Source organism: Eriocheir sinensis, chromosome 21, assembly GCF_024679095.1.
Source record: "Eriocheir sinensis breed Jianghai 21 chromosome 21, ASM2467909v1, whole genome shotgun sequence".
Taxonomy (NCBI): domain Eukaryota; kingdom Metazoa; phylum Arthropoda; class Malacostraca; order Decapoda; family Varunidae; genus Eriocheir; species Eriocheir sinensis.
This window is the reverse complement of record NC_066529.1, coordinates 7,554,958-7,575,507: the sequence shown is the minus strand read 5'-3', so window position 1 is coordinate 7,575,507 and position 20,550 is coordinate 7,554,958. Positions and strand designations below refer to the sequence as shown.

At 39.2% G+C, this 20,550-nt stretch overlaps 1 protein-coding gene across 1 annotated transcript in view; it reads right to left on the bottom strand.

Moving 5' to 3' along the window:
• The window catches only part of LOC127001592 (helicase domino-like), a 52,860-nt gene that overhangs the window by 14,826 nt on the left and 17,484 nt on the right, over positions 1–20,550 (bottom strand). The window contains exons 12-22 of the mRNA XM_050866387.1: positions 18,591–18,805; positions 16,671–16,901; positions 15,263–15,408; positions 13,537–13,773; positions 12,804–13,317; positions 11,479–11,648; positions 11,149–11,292; positions 10,512–10,679; positions 10,255–10,350; positions 9,829–10,047; positions 3,567–3,779 (exon numbers count right to left, since the gene is read on the bottom strand). Of these exons, the coding sequence (XP_050722344.1) occupies positions 3,567–3,779; positions 9,829–10,047; positions 10,255–10,350; positions 10,512–10,679; positions 11,149–11,292; positions 11,479–11,648; positions 12,804–13,317; positions 13,537–13,773; positions 15,263–15,408; positions 16,671–16,901; positions 18,591–18,805 (2,353 nt within the window). The remainder of the gene's footprint in view (positions 1–3,566; positions 3,780–9,828; positions 10,048–10,254; positions 10,351–10,511; positions 10,680–11,148; positions 11,293–11,478; positions 11,649–12,803; positions 13,318–13,536; positions 13,774–15,262; positions 15,409–16,670; positions 16,902–18,590; positions 18,806–20,550) is intronic.

Genomic DNA, 20,550 nt, shown 5'->3' with positions numbered 1-20,550 from the left:
TGCAAATGGATTTAAAAAGAACATTAACTTATGATTAACGACTGTTGCAAAAGTAAGAGAATGGAAGTACAGGTACACTGTCAATATACTGGCTCCCTTGGCTCCTAAGCCTTGCCTGATTTGCCATTTTGCTGAATCAGATGAGGTTACATAATATCATAATTTTCAGTGTATAACACAACTTTGTCTATATTTTCAAGGCTATCTTCAGGAAAACATTTTTTCCAAGTTTTCTTTAGCTTATCAAAGAATGAAAACAAGACAAAGCAGCAGCACCCAAGTAGTGCTTGAACCTTCAAATTCCTGCTAATCTTGCTCTTTACATTTCTATCCAGAATTAAGCCAAATCTCTTCAACTTACCAAAAATTCTTTCAGCAATAGAAAGTGTGAAAATCTTCCTAGTTCTTCCAGAAACTTCTGGTATTTAGCTAAAAATAAAAAAAATAAATTAACTACCTCTTTTACACCTTTGTTTAATACGGATGGTTCTACAGCTGTCACATGTCACTAAAGATGAACTTTGCTCAACTTTTTTCTGTAAATTCCTCAGGATGATTTTGGGGATATTCCTCCTCCTCATACCCCTGACTTAACGATTCCCTACGTAAAATTCTTAATAACGATGATTTCTGTGCTCTTTCTGACCTGAATCCTCTGATGGCTTACAGACCCGATGGAGTTTCTCCTATTGTTCTTAACACTGCTTCTGCACTGACACCATACCAGGTCAAACATTTTCCTCTCTGTCTTTCAACATCTATCTTTCCTTCCTGTTGGAAGTGTTTACAGTAGGCCTACCTTATATGCATGCTTGGTATCTGTGATTTTGACCAACTGTGAGAGAGGACGGGGAAATCCAGAATATTCTTGAAAAAGAACATTTGAAATTTTTGGGTGCAGCACTGTCCACACATGAGACATGTGCAAGCTGATGGTGTGGAATCACAGAATACCCAAGTCCAGTTAATTCGTCTTGCTGCATTGGTGGACACTAGCATCTTCATGGACTGCCACTGGCTTGCAATAAACATGGTAATTCTTGTAGGTTCAGCATTCAGAGGTGCAGCTGGCTGGCTGATTTTATGTTGATATGTTTGGCTGGGCATCTTCTAGAACAAGCCTGTTTCATCACATTAAGACTTGTTCTGGAATGTATTCTCCTTCTTCTATGATCGCAATGTCTTAAGATTTTTGTTTAACATTTCATAAAAACAACCATTGTCCTTTTTCAGACAAGAGTCAAAAACTTTGCCCCTCATCTGCTTCCCTCCTCTTTTACCTTTAAATTTTGCTGCAATATAGCAACCCTTTCTATCTTCTATTGATATTTTTATGCTAACTACTCTTCTGAACTAGCTACCTGCATGCCTCTGCCACTCCTGAAGACCTGCTGTAAAACTTTCCCCTCTAGATCACCTCTGCTGTCCAAATTCCTCATCCAAGAGTTAAATAACCCTTTAAAACTCTATAAACCCTATTAACAGCCTTTTCTCATCTGTATTTTCCAATTTGAACAATATGAACACTTTTAAGAGAGGAATATCGCGACAGTTCTCTAAGTGTGACTCATTTGAATACTCCATTTTTCTTTATAAAAGCAGTGGTATAAAAGGCTTTCTTTTTGTCCTTCAGCTGCCTCCAAAAAATGCCACTACTCTTTAGTCTTTCATAACACTCAGCTTTCCCTGTTACCTACAGAAAAAATAGAAACACAGTATCTACTCTAACTTGCCGTTGTTGTTGAAAACATTGTTTTGAAATTCATTATTGGCGAGATCCTACTGTGTGTGTATATATATATATATATATATATATATATATATATATATATATATATATATATATATATATATATATATATATAGATATATAAACACATATCTATACATATATATATATATATATATATATATATATATATATATATATATATATATATATATATATATCTATATATATATAGATAGAGACACCCACACACACACACGCACACACACACACACCCATATGTAATTGAGTGTTGGTTGCCATGCATACCCTGAAGCTGATGAGTTCTTGGTAAAGACCAGTTTGGTATGGCAAGGCCCAGCCAGTTTGGTGCCAGCAATATAAATTAAAAAAGATATACTATTTCTGCCACTGCCATTCCAAACATGGGGTCAGAAACTATATATAGATATATATATATATATATATATATATATATATATATATATATATATATATATATATATATATATATATATATATATATATATATATATATATATATATATATATATATATATATATATATATATATATATATATATATATATATATATATATATATATATATATATATATATATATATATATATATATATATATATATATATATATATATATATATATATATATATATATATATATATATATATATATATATATATATATATATATATAAACCAAGTCTCAAGGACTGGGAACAGTGTAAAGATAATTATGAATATTGGTGAAAATTGTATTACACAAGCAAATGCCTGTTTACACTAGTACATATCAGGATAAGCATGACACCAAAACAAGCTTTTGAGGGCCTTATAACTGGTATACCAAGAAAACAATCAGCTTATTTCAGGGACAGACATTTATTAAGTGATATACAAGAAATTTACATTATATACATGCATCACAGTTTAAGAAAATTTTCATTACATTTCTTTTCCATCTCTTGCTATTAATTAAAAGTTCTCTTTAACTGTGCTGTAACGTCACCAGAGCACCAATAAAATTACACTACTGAAAAATAGAAAAATAAATTATACTGTAAAAATCATGACACCGAGTAGGAACTTCACAATCCTACACCGTTATGGACTGTTATTGGGGTGAGTCCGTTTGTTTTGAGAGACCCTGTCACATCCTCAAGTGACTCTCCTTGGCTATTTGCTCCTTCAACATTAACAGAGTCCCCTGAGTCTCCTACAACATCCACTTCCATATCTTCCCCCTCCTCCTCCTCCTCCCTTTCCCCTTCAATATCCCCATTCATTGTTTGACCACTGTTATTTCTGCTTCTGTCCTCACTATGAAAAGGGGAATCAGACCCCTCATACCTTGGAATGGTTAAGCCCTTTTCCTTTAGATTGGCCAGCTGTTTCCTGCTAAAAGGCACTGGCCTCTCTCCGGGCAGAACTGGATTGACATCAAGTGTCCACAGATTGATTTTGACCCGCCCTCTCGACCTTGTGCGTGGACTGTCCTCTGATACCTTATTGAACACAACTTTGGAAGGTGGTGAGACAGATTCAGGGTCAGTGTCAAGCATTTTGTCTCCTATTTCCGTCTGCCTTCCACTTCTCAACTTTTTCCGCGATGTGTCAAAAGCCTCCTCACTACTACTCAAACTATCACCTGAGTCACTGGTATTCTCTTCCTCACTATCACTAAGGCTAGTGTCAGATTCAGTTGATGTATACTCGTCAAAGGTTGGTTGAGTCTTTGTATGCCCCCCCTGCTGTGCCCCACCACCACCAGCTCTGACCTGACCTCTCTCGCCACCCTTCTTGTTCTTAATATTGACCTGATTGTGTGCATCAGCTGATGAGTAGGTCAGGAGCTCTTCATCAGAATTGTGTGCCATCCGCTCCTCCTCCTCCTTCAGAGCCTGAAGTCGTTCCAGTTCCCACTCCTTTTTCTGCTGTTCAATCTCTGCAGCCATGCGTTCTGCTTCTGCTGCCCAGCCATCGTCAGACGACTCCAGGAACTTCATTGCATACTTCTCCACTGGAGTTAGCTGGAAAATGACCGAGAAGAAATTAAACCATTCAAATATCACAAATAAGTAAAATAAGATAATAAGTACAGCATGTATTGTTACATACCTATCAAATGGGACTAACAGCCAGTGGGTGACTATATCCCTTGGTTGCTAGGCAACTGGGTACCTACTATAAAGCTGTGCAGTATACAGGAGTTATTTCCTATTTATATCTTTATGGTTCATTTAACCATGCCCTAAATATGCAATGGGGTTTACTTACCACTGGTGAGTCTGTCTCAACTAGCAAAGAACAGCTGATGACCAAGACCAGAACTTGGTAGAGGAAGTGAGTGATTAAACCTCATACCACCATTGGAATATACACCTATTCCCTATTATTTGTGGGGATTAGGGGACACAGACTTCCGTAAATAGCAAATTTACTTAACTACCCAATGAAGCATTTTTTACCTGAAACTAGCATAAAATATCACAAGTAGCATTATTAAAAAACTTTATGTACTCTAAACTGTACAGGTAGTCCTCGAGTTAAGATGGGGTTTGGGATTGCAGGTCGGTCGAAAGTCGAAGTGGCCTTGTTGAATTTCACATTAAAAAATAAATTAAAATATTCAAATGTCCAGCCACGGATAGTGGCGTTTCAGTATCTCCTACGCACCCCCCCCAAACCAGGCTTTGTTCTCATGAGCTCACCTTGCTGCAGTCTTATGTTTGGTTGGCTCTTTAGCCACGCAAAGTTGTGTAATGTTACAAAATTGAGCTACCAAGTTTTGCCAAAATGGTGGCATTAGCCACACTCCACCAAGTCATTGTGTGAGTGGTTTTGTTGGCAGGGGGCCAGTATAAACAAAGGACACATTGTAGATATATGTGTGGCCAGTGCAGCTTCTTATTTTCTGTGAATGATTCTTTTTAACTATGATTGTTGTACCCAGTAAACTGTTGCCTAAAGGAGCTGGTGCAGGAATATTGTGATCGGGCTGTTATTGTGAGGTGCCATTTTGCTAGTCAACTGCAATCTGATAGATCTAGTGGTAAGATTGGAAGGATGTGTGGGAACTGTGTAAACAAACAGGTGCTCTACTCACTGCAGGATACTTGAAATAATTCAATACTGATCAAATATTACAAAAATTAATGGCCTGGTCATATGTAGGCCTATAAAGTGGTAAAGTAGTGACTAGTTATTGCAGTGTGAGGAATACTTACAGCTTGAGTTCCACAGGCAACTGAGGGGACAGTGTGGGTGGAAGGACCCAGCCCATCCACCCTTTTCCCGTATTGCCTTACCACTGCCATGCTGGGCCAGTGCATGAGGACAGCCAATAATATCAGTAATATCTGGTTCAGAAATGAGTTGACATTTCATATATCTCGCCATGAGAAGAGCAGCGGTGTGTTTACACAGAGTTCCAGCGCTTCCTACTCCCCAACCCCCTTTCCTCGCTGCAGTCCTCATGTGTTGGCTCAGCCAGGTTGGGGTAAGGCAGGAAGGAGGGAAGGCTGGATGAAATGGGCCATCCCATCCATGCTTACCCATCAGTTGCTTAAGGAACTCAAGCTGCAAGCGGTCCTAACGCTACAGTAACTAGTCACTACTCAACCAGTTTATAGCCCTTCTAATGACCAGGCCAATAATATTAGCAATACTTGGTTATGTAATAAGTTGATGTCAAATATCTCTCTGTGGGTAGAGCATCTGGTAAGAAGTGGAAGTAGAAAGTGGAGTTCCTGTTCTTCCTATCAAGCTTACCACTAAATCTAGTAGATGCCAGTTGGCTGGCAAAAATGGCATCCCACAAAAACTGCCCCTTCATAATATTCTTCCAGCAGCTCCTATAGGCAACTGTTTACTGGATACAGTCATCATAGTTAAGCAAAACATTCATGGAAGGTAAGAAGATGCAGCAGAGGTGACACTGCCCACTCATATTACTGACATGGCCTTTGTTTACACTGTTCCTCTGTCAATACAATCTCCAGCACATTGACTTGGTGGGGTGTTTGGCAAACGCTGCCATCTTGGCAAAACTAGGTAGCTCAATTTTGAAACATTACATAATGCTGTATGACAAAAGAGCCACCCAAATGCAGGGCTAGGGCAAGGCAAACTCATGTGGGCTGGGCCTGGTTTAGGGAGGGAGGGTAGGAGGGACAGAAACGTCGCTCGCTCTATCTGCGGCGGGACATTCGTATAATATCATTTTATTTTTTAATATAAATTTTGACTTATGACTGGCTTGTTGGTCCCGAACCCCAGCGTAACTTGGACTATCTGTATTACAAATTTTATTGGCCTGGTCATAAGTGCGAGCAGTTATAAGTTGCATACGTCGTAACTCAAGGGCTACTGTATTGTAAATTACATAAACTTTTTTCAATTACATAGTCGTTGACATCTCACTTGACTCTTGGGTTCGCACCACAAAGTCTGTGGCAATTTCTTTTTCAACTTCACATGCTTAACTCCTTGGCTACGGGCATTTACTCAAGTGCTTCCTGCGCTATACGGGCTATTTTAGTAGGCGCCAAGCTCGACAGTAATTTTTTCCTGAGTTCAATTACTCCAATACACTCAGCCCAAGACTTCCTGGACCTCAAAATCCTGGATATTGTATTTTCTGGATAAAATCAGGGGTCCAGCAATTGTCAGACCTATGCCTGGTCAAATCCACGAACCAGAATAAAATCCAGGTAAAAAATCTGGGGTTCGGCTAAGTCTAGCGGTTGTCAGACATATGTCTACCCAAGTGTGGGTATCAAAACAAAAATCTGGCTATTCAACAGATTCCTTTCACCAGTCAATGTTTACAACACTCCCTACTCCCTAGGTGGGTGGGTGTTGTTATTGTGGCAGCAGTGGTGATAGTCATATCACCTCCATAACAGGTTCACTAATTCACTAAGCTTCGTATTCTTGTTCAGAGTAGCTAAATTCCTTAAATTTTATTTGCTAATTGTGTATTATTATTAAGTTTGTCTGTGTCTCAACAAACCATCCTGGTTCAATAAGCTGCTTCATCTTGTGGCATACATTTTTGTCTGCTTGTTTATAATTAACAGCTGAGCAGCTGCTTATAGTTATGAGTGTTTTCATTATTTATTTCATATTTTTAACACCTGATTTTTTTTTTATATAGAAAGAATTCATTAGTATATAGTTTGCATGATATGATATTCTTCAATCAATTAATCAATGGGGCCATAAGGTAGGGGGTGTGTCACCTCGCCCACCCCATAACGCCAAGATGGGGGTTCCTCCAAGCAAGTCTCCATGCAGGCCCCTTTCTCATCCTAAGTACCTCCTGGCAGAATCAACTGACTTGCTCAAGCTATGAACTCTGTGGATGTCTCCTTGGCCTCCTCCACTCACTAATGTCTCTTACAGAAACAACCCAATGATCAAAATTGGCTTCTGGGTAGTGTGCCACGTGCCTGTATAGCTGGAGATGGTGTTGACGGACTATGTGGGTAATACATGTCAAATCAGTCTTACATGAGTAGTTGCTGGTTTGACACAAAGTCATTCCAGTAATATCCAGTGATTCTGAATAGACACTTATTACCAGAGGTATCAATGTCTCTCCAAGCCACTATTTAGTGTCCATGTCTCACAGCCAAAGTATGACAGGGAGCACAAGGGGATCTATGTCCTTCGACACAGGTAACAACAATGCCATATACTTGTGTTGAGTGAGTCCATAAGACCATGGGTCAAGCCAATCCATCTCAATGTCCTCACCACATGCATGAATAGACTGTACTTTTTCATCTAACAAGCTTCTAAACACCTGTACTTTGGTCTTGGCCCAGGAGACCTGGAGTTCCAAGGGCTTCACCTCTTTGTGTAGTGCCTCCAGAGCCCTCACCAAAACCTCCAGTGACTCCACAAACGATCAGCAATAGATAGACAAGCACATTGCCTGGCACTCTGAGCAGCGTAATACCACGGTAGTTGTTGCAGTCCTGTCAGTCCCCCTTCCCTAGAGAGGTTTTGCAGCTGACGTCATTAGTGGGGGTGTGGGGTTAGCGTGGGCCTGCACGGCCATCTTGGTGGTCAGTGGTGGTGGTCACTTATCAAAGCAAACCTTGGTGGCGGCTGCAAAAGTGCTCTGTGTGTTCGTCATGGGATACGTATGCTGTGTGGTTGGATGTTCTAACTGACACGGGGAGATGCTGTGTCATTTTATAGATTTCCAGCGAATCCAGAAGAGCAGAGGAAGTGGATAGTAGCTGTGAGGAGGGAAAACTGGCGGCCGTCTGCTTCATCTCGACTCTGAGTGCTCATTTTGTCAGAGGTAAATATTACAGGCAAGACTGATCAGATTATTAAATGAGGTAACACTCATTTAGGTATTGCCCCGGGTCCCCTAGCTTACTGTGTGGCAGGGGATTACTCTGGAACGGGATTTACATGAACTGGCAGAGGTAAACATGCATGGCGGCGTTTAAGCAGGGGAAGAAAATAGGAAAGAAAATTCAGTGGAGGCAAAGTGCACAGAGGGACAGAGCTCAGTGCTGGGTGGAGTATATAAGTGTACGAAGGGAAGTGACCAAGAGTGCTTAGTGTAAGGTGACTTGCCGTCACCTACCCTCACCTGTTTGCCTGCCTGTGCTGCCTACCTGGGCCTACCTGGGCATCACTGGTCAGCAACAGTAGATCGGCCAGGCAGAGGGACAGCCAGTCAACTGACCAGCCAACCAGCCAACCAATCAGCCAGTCAGTCAACCACCCAGTCAGTCATCCAGTCAACCAGTCAGCCATCCAATCAGTCAGTTAGACAGACAGTCAGTTTACCAATCAGCCAGCCAATCAACCCACCAGGCAACCAGACAGCCAGCCAGCTATACCTCCAAAAGCACTGATTTTTTTATGTATCTTAGTTTTGCAGCATTCTCCAGCGATCTTGCGTAATCACTTAACGCAAATGATGCTGAAGGTCCTGCCATTTGCCCGCGGGTAGTGACTTGGGGATGGGGCACACATGGTCCGTCTGCTCACTCTGCTGGGGAGGTGACCACCAGCAGAAGGTGCACAAGGTGCAGATGACGCTATTTCATGATGTCACTGCAAAACCTCTTATATGTTTAACCACCCAAAATGGAGGACACTGTGACAGCCTCCAAACGGTGCGTCTTTTCTTGACATGTAATTCAACCCTACGTTCAGTTGACAAAATGGCCACCAAACGTTGTACAATGTTTGGCAACAGAGTGAACAACTTGCACTGTTAGCTAAACGGCCCGAGAAGTTGTTGTGCAGGAGGATCGGCAAGTTAGGGGGGAGTGGGCAATGTTTGTAAATAAAGGCTATATGGGTGTGGCCAGTCTCACTTTTGCTGCACCTTCTTACCTTCAGTGAATGTTTCATTCAACTATGCAGTTTCAGGTGAATGGTCACCTATAAGATGTGCTGAGGGGATATTGAGAGAGAGCTGTTAGCTGTTGTTGTCGGTAGCCGTTTTGTTGTGCTCAGCTGATACTGTCCAGTTTGTGTGAACTGAACCCACTCAAAGTCTTCAAATATCTAATTTTAGTTTCTCTTAGATGTGCTGTTTAAATGTGCAGGAAAAAGTGTAATAAGAGTCTGCGGCAGGTACTGAATATTAGCGATTACTGATCCAAGGATTACAATACTTTATAATTTATATTTTATACCTCGATTTCGTATCGGTTCCTGGATATGTCCGACAATTGCTGAACCTGGATTTTGTCCTGGAAATTGAGGGTCGAGTGTAGACCTTACAAACCTCTTCCATTTGAGTCTATCAATGGTCAGCAATCTTGTTTCTTTTATCTTTTACCACATTCTCACCCTTTCCCCGTGTCTAGTGATATTTTTCTGAGTAATCTAACCAACCCATATTACCTGCAGTAGACACTTTACACTCCTTGTACTCTCCATCCTTCTCATATCCTTATATATACCACTTCTGCACACATATTCTAACTATATGCCTTTCTCCTAACATCTATATTTCCTATCTCCCTCACACTATATTCCTTACCCGATCAACTCCATGCATCCAAAATTATGTTCCATACAATGTGAAAATCTCACCTGCTTCATGAGAGTGGCCACTTCCTGCTCTGCCTTGCTCAGCTCCTCCCCTCCTTCACCCTCCTCAATTGGAATGTTTTCATCAAACTCAGCCAACTCAGCCGCTGCCTCAGCCTTAGCAGTCTTTGCAGCCTGAACATCTGTTTCATCTTCAGCTGCAGCCAAGGCACACTCAAAGGCTCCCATTTTGACATGCTCTCCTTCTGAGATTTCTTTACCCTGCAAATGATCAATAGTTTGTCAAAGTAATATGGTAGTTACAATTTTAAAATATATGGATGAAAATAACTGAGTTCCATCATCACTGTAGCCTACCCAGCAATGACAATAACTTAGTTATAAGTGGGGGGACCTCAAAATGAAATTCAAGGGTCCATTATATTAATAAACTATCAAGACAAAAATAAAGGCAATAAATATTCTTACCTCATCAGACATTTTACTTTTATCGAAGACGTCTGACATCCGCTTGGTGGCATCATTCTCGTTGACATTGACATTGAAGAGATCCTGAATAGTGGACTGTTGGGGGGGGTAGAAGAGAAATATTTGAAAGTTAAATTCATTGCACAACACACAATATATAATGGATATAATGATCGATATAACAAATATACTACACAATATGACTAAAACCAGAAAGCTTTACAACTTAAAATTTGGGTATACTTTATACACATTACCTTTTTGAAATGAGCAGTTGTGAAGTTACCACCTTCAATGGCCAGGTCACCCAAAAGTCTCTTCTGATTGGCTTTCTTTAGAATATTTTCCTCAATGGTCTTTTCTGAGATCAGACGGTAGATGTGCACATCTCTCGTTTGACCTATTCGGTGGCATCTATCCTGAGCCTGTAAAAAAAAAAGAAAAAGAAAGATAGAAAAAAAAAAAAAAGGATATTCCTATAAGAAATTCTTAAGGAGAATGTTCTCTAAAGAAACACTACTGTATCAAAATAGAATAAAACAAATAAAAGTCATTCATTAGGTAGCATCTGGTTCCCTATTTAATAGCTAATATTAAATCTTTTGTGTTAATAATTAAGGTAAAAGTAGAAGAGAGCAGGCACACATTAGGTGGAACATAATATTGAAGTTAATTAAGAGGGATTCAAATTATGTCTTTTGATTGTGACAATACATTAACACAATCACTACAAAGTAATCTCCACCCCCTCTTTATTCAATTATTGTTAAAATAATAACCCTGAAGTTTAGTCAATTAGTCATCATTACTTCTTGTTTCAAACATGGACATATTACTTTAGAGATTAAGACTCAAAATGATGCTAACTGATTTTCATGATGGTCAAAGAAATACCTGAGCATCCATAGTTGGATTCCAATCTGAGTCGTAGAAGATAACTGTGTCTGCACCAGTGAGATTCACACCAATACCTCCAGATCTTGTTGACAATATAAATGCGAAGATTCTTTTATCCTGATTAAAGCGTTCCATCAAAACCTGGGAAAAAAAATTAAGAAATATGTAGCATAATGCAATAACATTCAAAAACCCAATTCACAAATGAACATGTTGAAATAAAGAAGACAAAGAATAAAAAAGGAATGGCAAGCACTAAATGTTCCAACTTGCAGTAACATAACAAAAGAATTTCCCAAACACTATACAACAATATAAGTAACCCACCTGTCTTTGGTCTACCCTAGTAGTACCATCCAATCGCAGGTATAGGTGACCATGGTAGTTTAAGAAAGCCTCAAACACATCCAACATTTTTGTCATTTGGGTGAAGATTAAAACTCTGTGGGCTCCTGTCTTCAACTGTCGGAGCAGTTTATCAAGTGTCTGCAACTTCCCTGGAAATTAAATTATTTTCAGATATCAATATCAACACTGATAAATTACATCAGTTAAAAGCTGAAATGTATAAGAATTCCTACTTCTGACCACTATAGAGTTCAGATTTAGTTTACAAGGCTGCAGTAAATTTTCAAAAGATTGTGAAAAAATAAATTCAAATTACCTATTTCTCATTTTCCAATTATGAGAGGGATACAGAAAATCCTAGATGTAATGAAATGCTTATAACGGTCCTTTACATAAAATCATCAATTAATCAATTTGGTCTCCCAATTTTTATGATTACAGCTGAAGATGTATAATAAAACTGATTAATATTAGAATATAAGGTATTCTTTGGAGGCAAATGTCCAAACACAATACCTACTGGTAAGGAAAAAAAATATATATGACCCATCACTCATAGGTTTTAAGGTTTGGATTGATTTATGTTAAATATGACCATTGAATGCCAAATGCCTGTATATATCTTGTGAACACCAGAAGGCAACATAAAATGCTTCATCTCCAGGATATTTTGCTCATGGCTGTATTTTGCTTAGTAACACCTCTGGTATAATTCTATTTGATGTTATATAGGTATTACTTCTGGTGTGGTTATTTTGACGTGACATTTTGACATGATGCTGAAGTAGGTAACACTGAATCTATAAAAAAAGTGGTAAACAAAGGGTTAAGCAGTGCTGTTACCATGGAGATGCCTCAAGCAGCAACGTTGCAAAATGACAGCCAATACAGTCTATTCGAGTCAACCCTCAGTCCTACTGTATTGGTGAACCCTATTTTAGCCTTTACATGGGCGCGACAGGGCTGCATCTTAGAAGCTCAGTAATCAGGTGCAGCTGACAGGCTTATTTTTTACTGATACACATATGGTGTGGTATCTTCATGAGGCAAGTCTGTTTTGTTACCATTAAAGACATATAATAATTATTGATGTCATATAAACTATACAACAGTGGCAATTATTATGTTTGGGCCATTATCACAGCCATATGTACTGGCTGGCTGTACTAATGGGGATGATGAACCAAAAGAAGAATGTCAACTAAAATCACAGCAAAAAATTTGGTTTTGGTTTTGACATAAAATGCCCCCCACACACACACACAAAAAAAAAAACTTAGTATGGCCAATACCATACGACTTACCACAATCATATTGAATCAGCCTTGGGTCTGGGAACTGTGTGACAGATGCATTCATAATCCGATGCAGCGGACTCATGGTGCAGAGCAACTGTTTGCTCAAGAGTGTCTTTGTTCTGTCTTCGCCCCATAACTTGGAAGGTGGTGGATGGAACAATCTCATACTAATGCTTGGTGCTACAACTGGTGGAATGCAAAACACATATCTGTCCGTAATATTCTGCAATTCCTTCAGGCAACTTTCTGGTGTATGCACAATCCTATGGAGGGTGTCTGTTTGAGACCAATAAAGACGAGGATGCATGGTGGTAGCTTGGAGGCTGTGAATAATCCCCCTTCCATTCCATTCTCCCCCACTTGGAGAGGAGGCAATGCGATCACAGTTATCAATCACAGTAACAGCCTCTATCAGATCTGATCCATATATAGGGCAAGCTTGACACCTCCGAATGTTGAGCTTTGCAATCAGAGCCAATTTTTCTTTCCTTCTCTTTCGTCTTCTCTCATCAAGATCATTCTGCGGTAAGAAATAAAGTCCATGGTAAAAATATTACCACGGATAAAAGGGTACATAAATAAATAATAAATAAAAAGTAATCTAAATGATCATGAAGTACTCACTTCAACTTACAAAAATATTATTACATTACAATTGACGAAGAAGTTTTCCAGAATGTGGTGACAGTGTAAAATATGTAGTACAATATGAAACACTACTAAGCATAAGGAAACATACTAAAAAGAATAAGCTTCTTTTTCTATCTTCTTCCTTCTTTTTTTCCTCCTGTTTTTCAATTTCCCTTTGTTCTTGCCGTGTTGTTGGCTTTGACTGTGTTGTGGTGGGTGGAGCTGCAGGACGTGCAGGGGAGGCACTGAGACGACTTGGACTTGAAACTGCCACCATCTGCTGAACAGTTGCTGCTGGGCTAGGAGTGTGTGCTACCGCGGCTTGGTTATTTGGACCTAAACCCTGCTGAAAAATATAGTTACTTTAGCTTGAATCACTTCTAATGTCACAACTAAAAGGCAGAAAAAAAAGGTAGCACATTGATTTCGCACAATAGGTACGAATGAAATTCACCCCCAATTAATATTGTACTAAATTAGGCATTATTTCAAAGGGATATATTAGGTAGGCATGGAAAAAATAAAATAAAAAATTCATTGACATATTACACTATGGGTACAATAGTTGAGCAATGGCCACTTTTTGAAGGAAAAAAGTGACTGATAGAGCAGGGATTCTATGTAAAATCTATGTAATCATTTTACTCCTTCAATATTTGTATTTTCAAACAAGTATTCTCCAATACTGCCCCGCCAACCACTTTAGGGTCCCTTGTGTAGAATATACCACAGCTAAATTCTCAAGTCTTACCTAAACATTCTGATGTACTTATATTATTCATATGCAAAGTGACTGGATACTTAAATCAGAAAGATTGCTTTTAGGTTGTTACTAATATATCTGGAGGTTGAGGGAGCCTGTCTGGGAGACAAGACAGGCGTATGAGCTAGGCATCAGTTTGTCATTGGTCCAAACAGCCTCAGCATAGTGCAATTCTACAAAGATCTTGTTCTAGTGCTTCTGTAGCTACTTTCCTGGGAAGAAATTTAAATTCCATATTCACGTGAAAAAGCATCATACTTCACCAAGATGATCATAAGATCTCAGCATGCTTATCTCTACTTGCTCTTCACAAAACTTCATACCTCTCCTGTACTTCCTCATTGCCAATCCTTTTTACCATTCACATACCTGAATATGTTCCTAGGCATATTTACTGCCATCAATCTCTTCCTGGATCCATTTTGCTTATGGCAAACTAGCATTTATTTCACTCCCATACTGCAGCATCTGCACTAAGACAAGTAGATTTTTCTCTGCCCCCATTCCACCCTTTATATATATATATATATATATATATATATATATATATATATATATATATATATATATATATATATATATATATATATATATATATATATATATATATATATATATAAAATTATGTACCCATGGTTACTTTGCTCCCTTCTAATACCAGCAATAAAGGGTATTGGGGGGTGTACAAACTCCTATTAATTATGTGTGTGATTGCAAATAAACCTTGTGGGTTTTATATGAATAAGAGAAAAATAAAAATGAATAAATTTGGCCAAAATCCTGAAGATAATGCAAAATGTGCAAAATGCTCTACATGGATGGAAATAATGTATTCCTCTTAGAGACAAATGCACCCACTGCAAAGACAATCACAGAATACTGTAGATGAAGGGTATTTTCAACACCAGACACAATTTATATGGATACACAACCACAGCCAAGGACAGTCTGTCTTACATTGCCACTCACCAGTGTTCCATATGGTATGAAATAGTTGTACCTATCATCAGTGCTGGCATCAAGAAAACAGTGATGATTATGAAAGATTTAATGCACAGGAGCTAAATCTCACCTGAGTCTGCGGTCTGATACTTGGGTTAGGGAGAGGCAACCGGAGCACAGGCCTGCCCCCTGCCCCTGTAGTGATCATGGACCCCTGCAGACCCTTGACCCCCTGTAGTCGCTGTAGGAGAGCTGCAGCAGCACTCCCACTGACACCTGAAAATGATTGGAGTACAATGACAAATGGTTCTCAATCAACTAATTAAAACAAATGTTATTACAAACATCTTATAAATGAGAACTGTAAAATTAAGAGGGGAGACTGTGAAAACACGAAGGAGAAAATGGGCAAACCAGGTGAGGTGTCCACCACATACTCTTAGTACAAGCTTTACAAAGATGTGGATCTGTCAATTTCCTTCATCACCTTAAACACTGCAATCACGTCACTTTTCTCACTTCTTTCTTTTAAGGATAACAGCCCTAACCTTTCCAATCTATTCTGGTGTGTGTATTTACCTAGTTGTAGTTTTACAGGGCCTGGGCTTACGCTCATGTGGTCCTGTCTCCATATCTGTATTTATCTAACTTTTCCTTAAAGCTTTGCACACTCTTCGCTGATACTACATCCTCACTTAGTCTGTTACAAACCTCTATATTTCTTTGTGGGAAGCTATATTTCTTTATGTCTCTCAAGCATCTTCCTTTCCTCAATTTTTTACTGCATCCTCTTGTGTTCCTGGTATTTATTCCTTCTTTTAGTAGTTTAGTGTGTCTGAGCTAAGCTCTAATAGTCCCATGTGTGTGTGTGTGTGTGTGTGTGTGTGTGTGTGTTTACCTAGTTGCCTAGTTGTCATGTATGGGAAAGGTGTTATGCTTGTACTGACCTGTCTCTGTAACTACTATTATCTAAATTGGCCTTGAATTCATGAATTGTCTTTGCATGGACCACATCCTTTTCCAGGCCTCTACTTTTTGTTTTGGAAGGCTATTTTTAATATCTCTTCTACAGGCATCCTTTTCATCTTCCTTCCATGGCCTCTTGATTCTCTTGTATCCTATGTTATTAGATCTTCATTGTCCACTTTTTCCATCCTATTCAACACCCTATACACTGCAATCAGATTTCCTCTCTCCCTCCTCTCTTCCAATGTCGGTAAGTTCAACCTCTTCAATCTTTTAGATAACGTGATGTATACTGAATGTGCTTTTTCCAACGGATTTATTTATTCTTTATATGATAGTTACAACTCCTCAGAGCAAAATGGATAGGTAGGTAGAACATATCATATCATTCATGATGTTTAGCCTTGGTTATATTGCAAGACTTGCATCCTATTGATACCCTAACCAACTTAATGATTATAGCAGATGTATACAATGATAAATGAGTGCAGCTGATAACTTCTGATGAACTAGAATAGAATAGTTCACTGCATGTCACATACTGGGATTTATATGTTTAATAATATACTAACCATGCGCTAATGTAGGATTAGCAGGTTTCTGGACAGGAGCTGTGGTGAGCAATAGCTGTCCAGTTGAGGTCTGAAGTAATTGGAGGCCTCCTAATGCTCCTGAGGTAGCTCCTCCTATAGTTGCTGTACCAACACCAGTTACCCCTGTTCGCTGAGGCATCACTAGTCGGGGCCCCTGAGGTGTTTGCTGTACCATGACTCCACCAGTGTTATTAGCCGGTACTTGAAAAGCTGCCAAACAAATAATTGTCGATTAAAAACAGGTTATCTGTAAATATATATATGTAATAATACCTGTGTGAATCTATGCATTCTCATACATATAAAAAAACATCAAGCATTTATGTCAAATGGAAAATATGATAGAAGTATATATAGATACGAAAAATCAAACCTTACGAATGAGATACAGGTATATACCATATTGGCATATTGGGTGAGTCACACAAACACACACATATACATAAGAAGTTCTGAGCACCCCCTATAATAAGGAGTAATCTTGTGGGTGCTAACAAAGTGACAAGTACTTCCATTAACAATTTGACAAGGTATTCTGGAAAGGCAGTCAGGAATAACAGGAAGACTTGTCAATGACATGCAGAAAGCCCTCATGTTAAGATATTTCAATGCCATGAGCACAGATGTGTATTCCCTACACCAGGGCTACTCAACTATTATGAGGAAAGGTCCAGTTAGACAAGTTCAAATATATGCAGAGGTCCGGATAAATATTGTAGCTGGACCCCAGGCCCCACTAGAAAAAAATAATTAAATAACATGAAGGTATTGGCGATAGATTCTGCAGTGTGTTTCCTCGACTGACTGTGGGCCCTACAGTCAGTCGAGGAAATACACTTGCAAGAATCCATCGGCAGGACTTTCATGTTACTTATTTATATCTTTTATACCCCTGGAGCCAGGGACTCAGCTACAACACTCAGAAGGTCCGAATTCGGACCACATGCCGCCAGTTGAGTAGCTCTGCCCTACACCACTGATATCCTGCAGAAGATTCTTTGTGTTTTGTCAATTAAACTGAGGTGGGAGTTTTGGCACTTTCTTCTCCAAGATCCCTAGAATCATGTTGTGCAGAATTAATATATACAAGGATCTGACCAGGACTGACCTACTCCAATGATCCCTGAATAGTCAGACTGAAAGCCCAACTAAGTTACTGCACTTGACCACAACTACAAGGCTGTCTCCTTAGATCACTTGGGTTTTGATATTTTGGCCCTGTCAGAAGCAGTATTGATGTAAGAAGAACTCACCTGGACGTTCCAACCTACAAAGAAAATGGAGAAAACAGCAGCTAGTGCAGACTACAATTGTGTAAGTATTAGTTAAACCTCAAACCTGGCAACAATGAGGAAGATGGCACCTTCTGATACCTTCACCTATGAGCACGGCATGGGTATGGTACATTATGGTATGAAATTATGATACAGCATGAAGATACAAATGATTTTTCTGTACATTTTTAGTACCAAGCCACACTTGCTTGAGGCTAGGTGAGGACCTGTCTCACCTCCTTCACTAAACCTGAGGGGAGGTCAGTAAGGTAGCAACAGTAATCATCCACCCTGTCTTGACCTGAACTCTGACTTCAGAGGTTTAGTCACTGGGCTAAGTGTGGTTATAGTGAAACCATTTTAGCGAGTCTGTTGAGGCATTGGCTCCGCGGGTCATTTCCTCCCTTCTGCTTTGCCGAAGTCCCAACAGTGACGGGCCAACACCTATCGCTTCCTCTCATATGTAAGCTATAGGTAACATGCAACTACTGGTTCCTAATTGAGGCAGCACCATCACGGAGCAGGACACACTCCACTTTAGACCATAGGGCGTGGGAACTTTTGAGCTAGAGGTTTTTATGACTTCCCAACATTCCATGATGATGTTAAAAATTACATTCTTCACCTTTTATTGTCCCTCCTTGCTGTACCAGTTGTAATCGTGTTCCTCCGCTGTGAAGAGTGGCAGGAGTGGTGGCCATTGTTACAGTCTGTGACAAAGGGGCCCGTAAACTTCCCATGGGAGTCAATGCCCTTGGAGCTGTACTCGGTGATACCCCAGACTTTGGCACACTTTGACTAGATGGTCGCACATGAAGTTTGATCTTCCCAGCAGGACATCTAGAATAAATAAATGAATTATTAGAGAAGCATGAACCATAAAATAACCACAGTGAACTAACATTTTCCAAAATGAAGTATGTCAAGTCTATCAAGGATGATGAAAATTTGGAATCCATTCTTATAATTGGCTACTTAAATTTGGACCTGACTTCAATGAGATTTTGAAATAAAAATAGCAGGATCAACCTTCACATTAACCCTTTCCATCCGTGACGCAGACGTATGCGTCACAGTATGGAAAGGGTCAGACGAAATGGAAGAGGATTAATCATCTTCTAAACCTCTCAATCCTCCTCTAAATTCCTCTTAATCCTCCTCTAAATTCCTCTTAATCCTCCTTCATTTCCTCTTAAGAGGTTTAGAAGAGGATTAAGAGGAAATGGAAGAGGATTAAGAGGTTAAGAAGAGGACTAATGGTGACGCCGTTGGACACCAACGTCGGTGTCACCAGAGTGAAGGGGTTAATGTGGTTGCATAAAAATGAAGGCAGGTATATTTTTGATTTACATTGATTAACCCCATAATGACAATGATTCCACTGGCGTCATGTAGTCTTATCAGACGTGGGCAACGAGCATGACGCTAGCGCCGGAGAGCGAGAAGCTATCTGGAATTTGAAGGGCGCGCGTAACTAGGTCTCTGTCGATGCTAAGTAACTAACTGGCACCTCTTTTGTCCCTTACCACCACTCCTTGCTAAAAATAGTCTACAGTTCCTGCCTACGCATCATGGCGTCTGCAGAGTGATTATGTTCCCTCAGCCATCCTGTTTCAGCGGTCTTATTTTAGTTTCTGCTCGTTGTGTGCGTGCTGAGTGTAGTCTTGACACCTCCACTGATATATGTGATGTTCTAAATGAACCAATATCTTGTTCACAGGAGTGGGAAGCAGAAGTTGGATTTTTGGGAGAATCATGGAATTCCAGTTAAAGGGTCTGTCCAAATTATAATCTGATTTCACGGTTGAGTTATACGGATGATTTTATACAACTTTTATTCAATGAGATTCATTCTAGGATGAAAAACTACAAAAATTTACAATTTTTTTTTTCGTTTCACTGCAACTTTGACTCTGTAGGCAGTAAATTTCCGGGTAAAAGATTATAAACTATATTTTTCACACTCCATCCACGTGATAAAATGAGCAACTTTTCTTCAATAAATTTTCCAGTACGTTGCACCAGTAAAAAGTAGGAATGTTTGAGAATCATAAAATTCCAGCCAAACGGTTGGTCCAAATCATAATCTGATTTCACTGTTGAGTTATACAGATGATTTTCTACAACTTTTACTCAATATAGATTCATTCCAGAATGGAAAAAAACTACAAAAATTTATAAAAATTATTTTTCGAGTTTCACTGCAACTTTGTCTCTCTGTAGGCAGTAAATTTCTGGGTAAAAGATTATGAACTATATTTTTCAGACTCCATCGTAATAAAATGAGCAACTTTTCTTCAATAAATTTTCCTGTACGTTGCACCAGTAAAAAGTTGTAATTTTGGGGGAATAATGGAATTCCAGCCAAATGGTCAGTCCAAATAAAAATCTGATTTCACAGTTGAGTTATAAAGATGCTTTCCTACAACTGGTATTCAATGATAAAAAAAAAAAAAAAAAAAAAAAAAAAACCTACAAAAGTTATTTTTCGAGTTTCAATGCAACTTTGGCTCTCTGTAGGCAGTAAATTTCCAGGTCAAAGATTATAAACTATATTTTACAGACTTCATTGTGATAAAATGAGC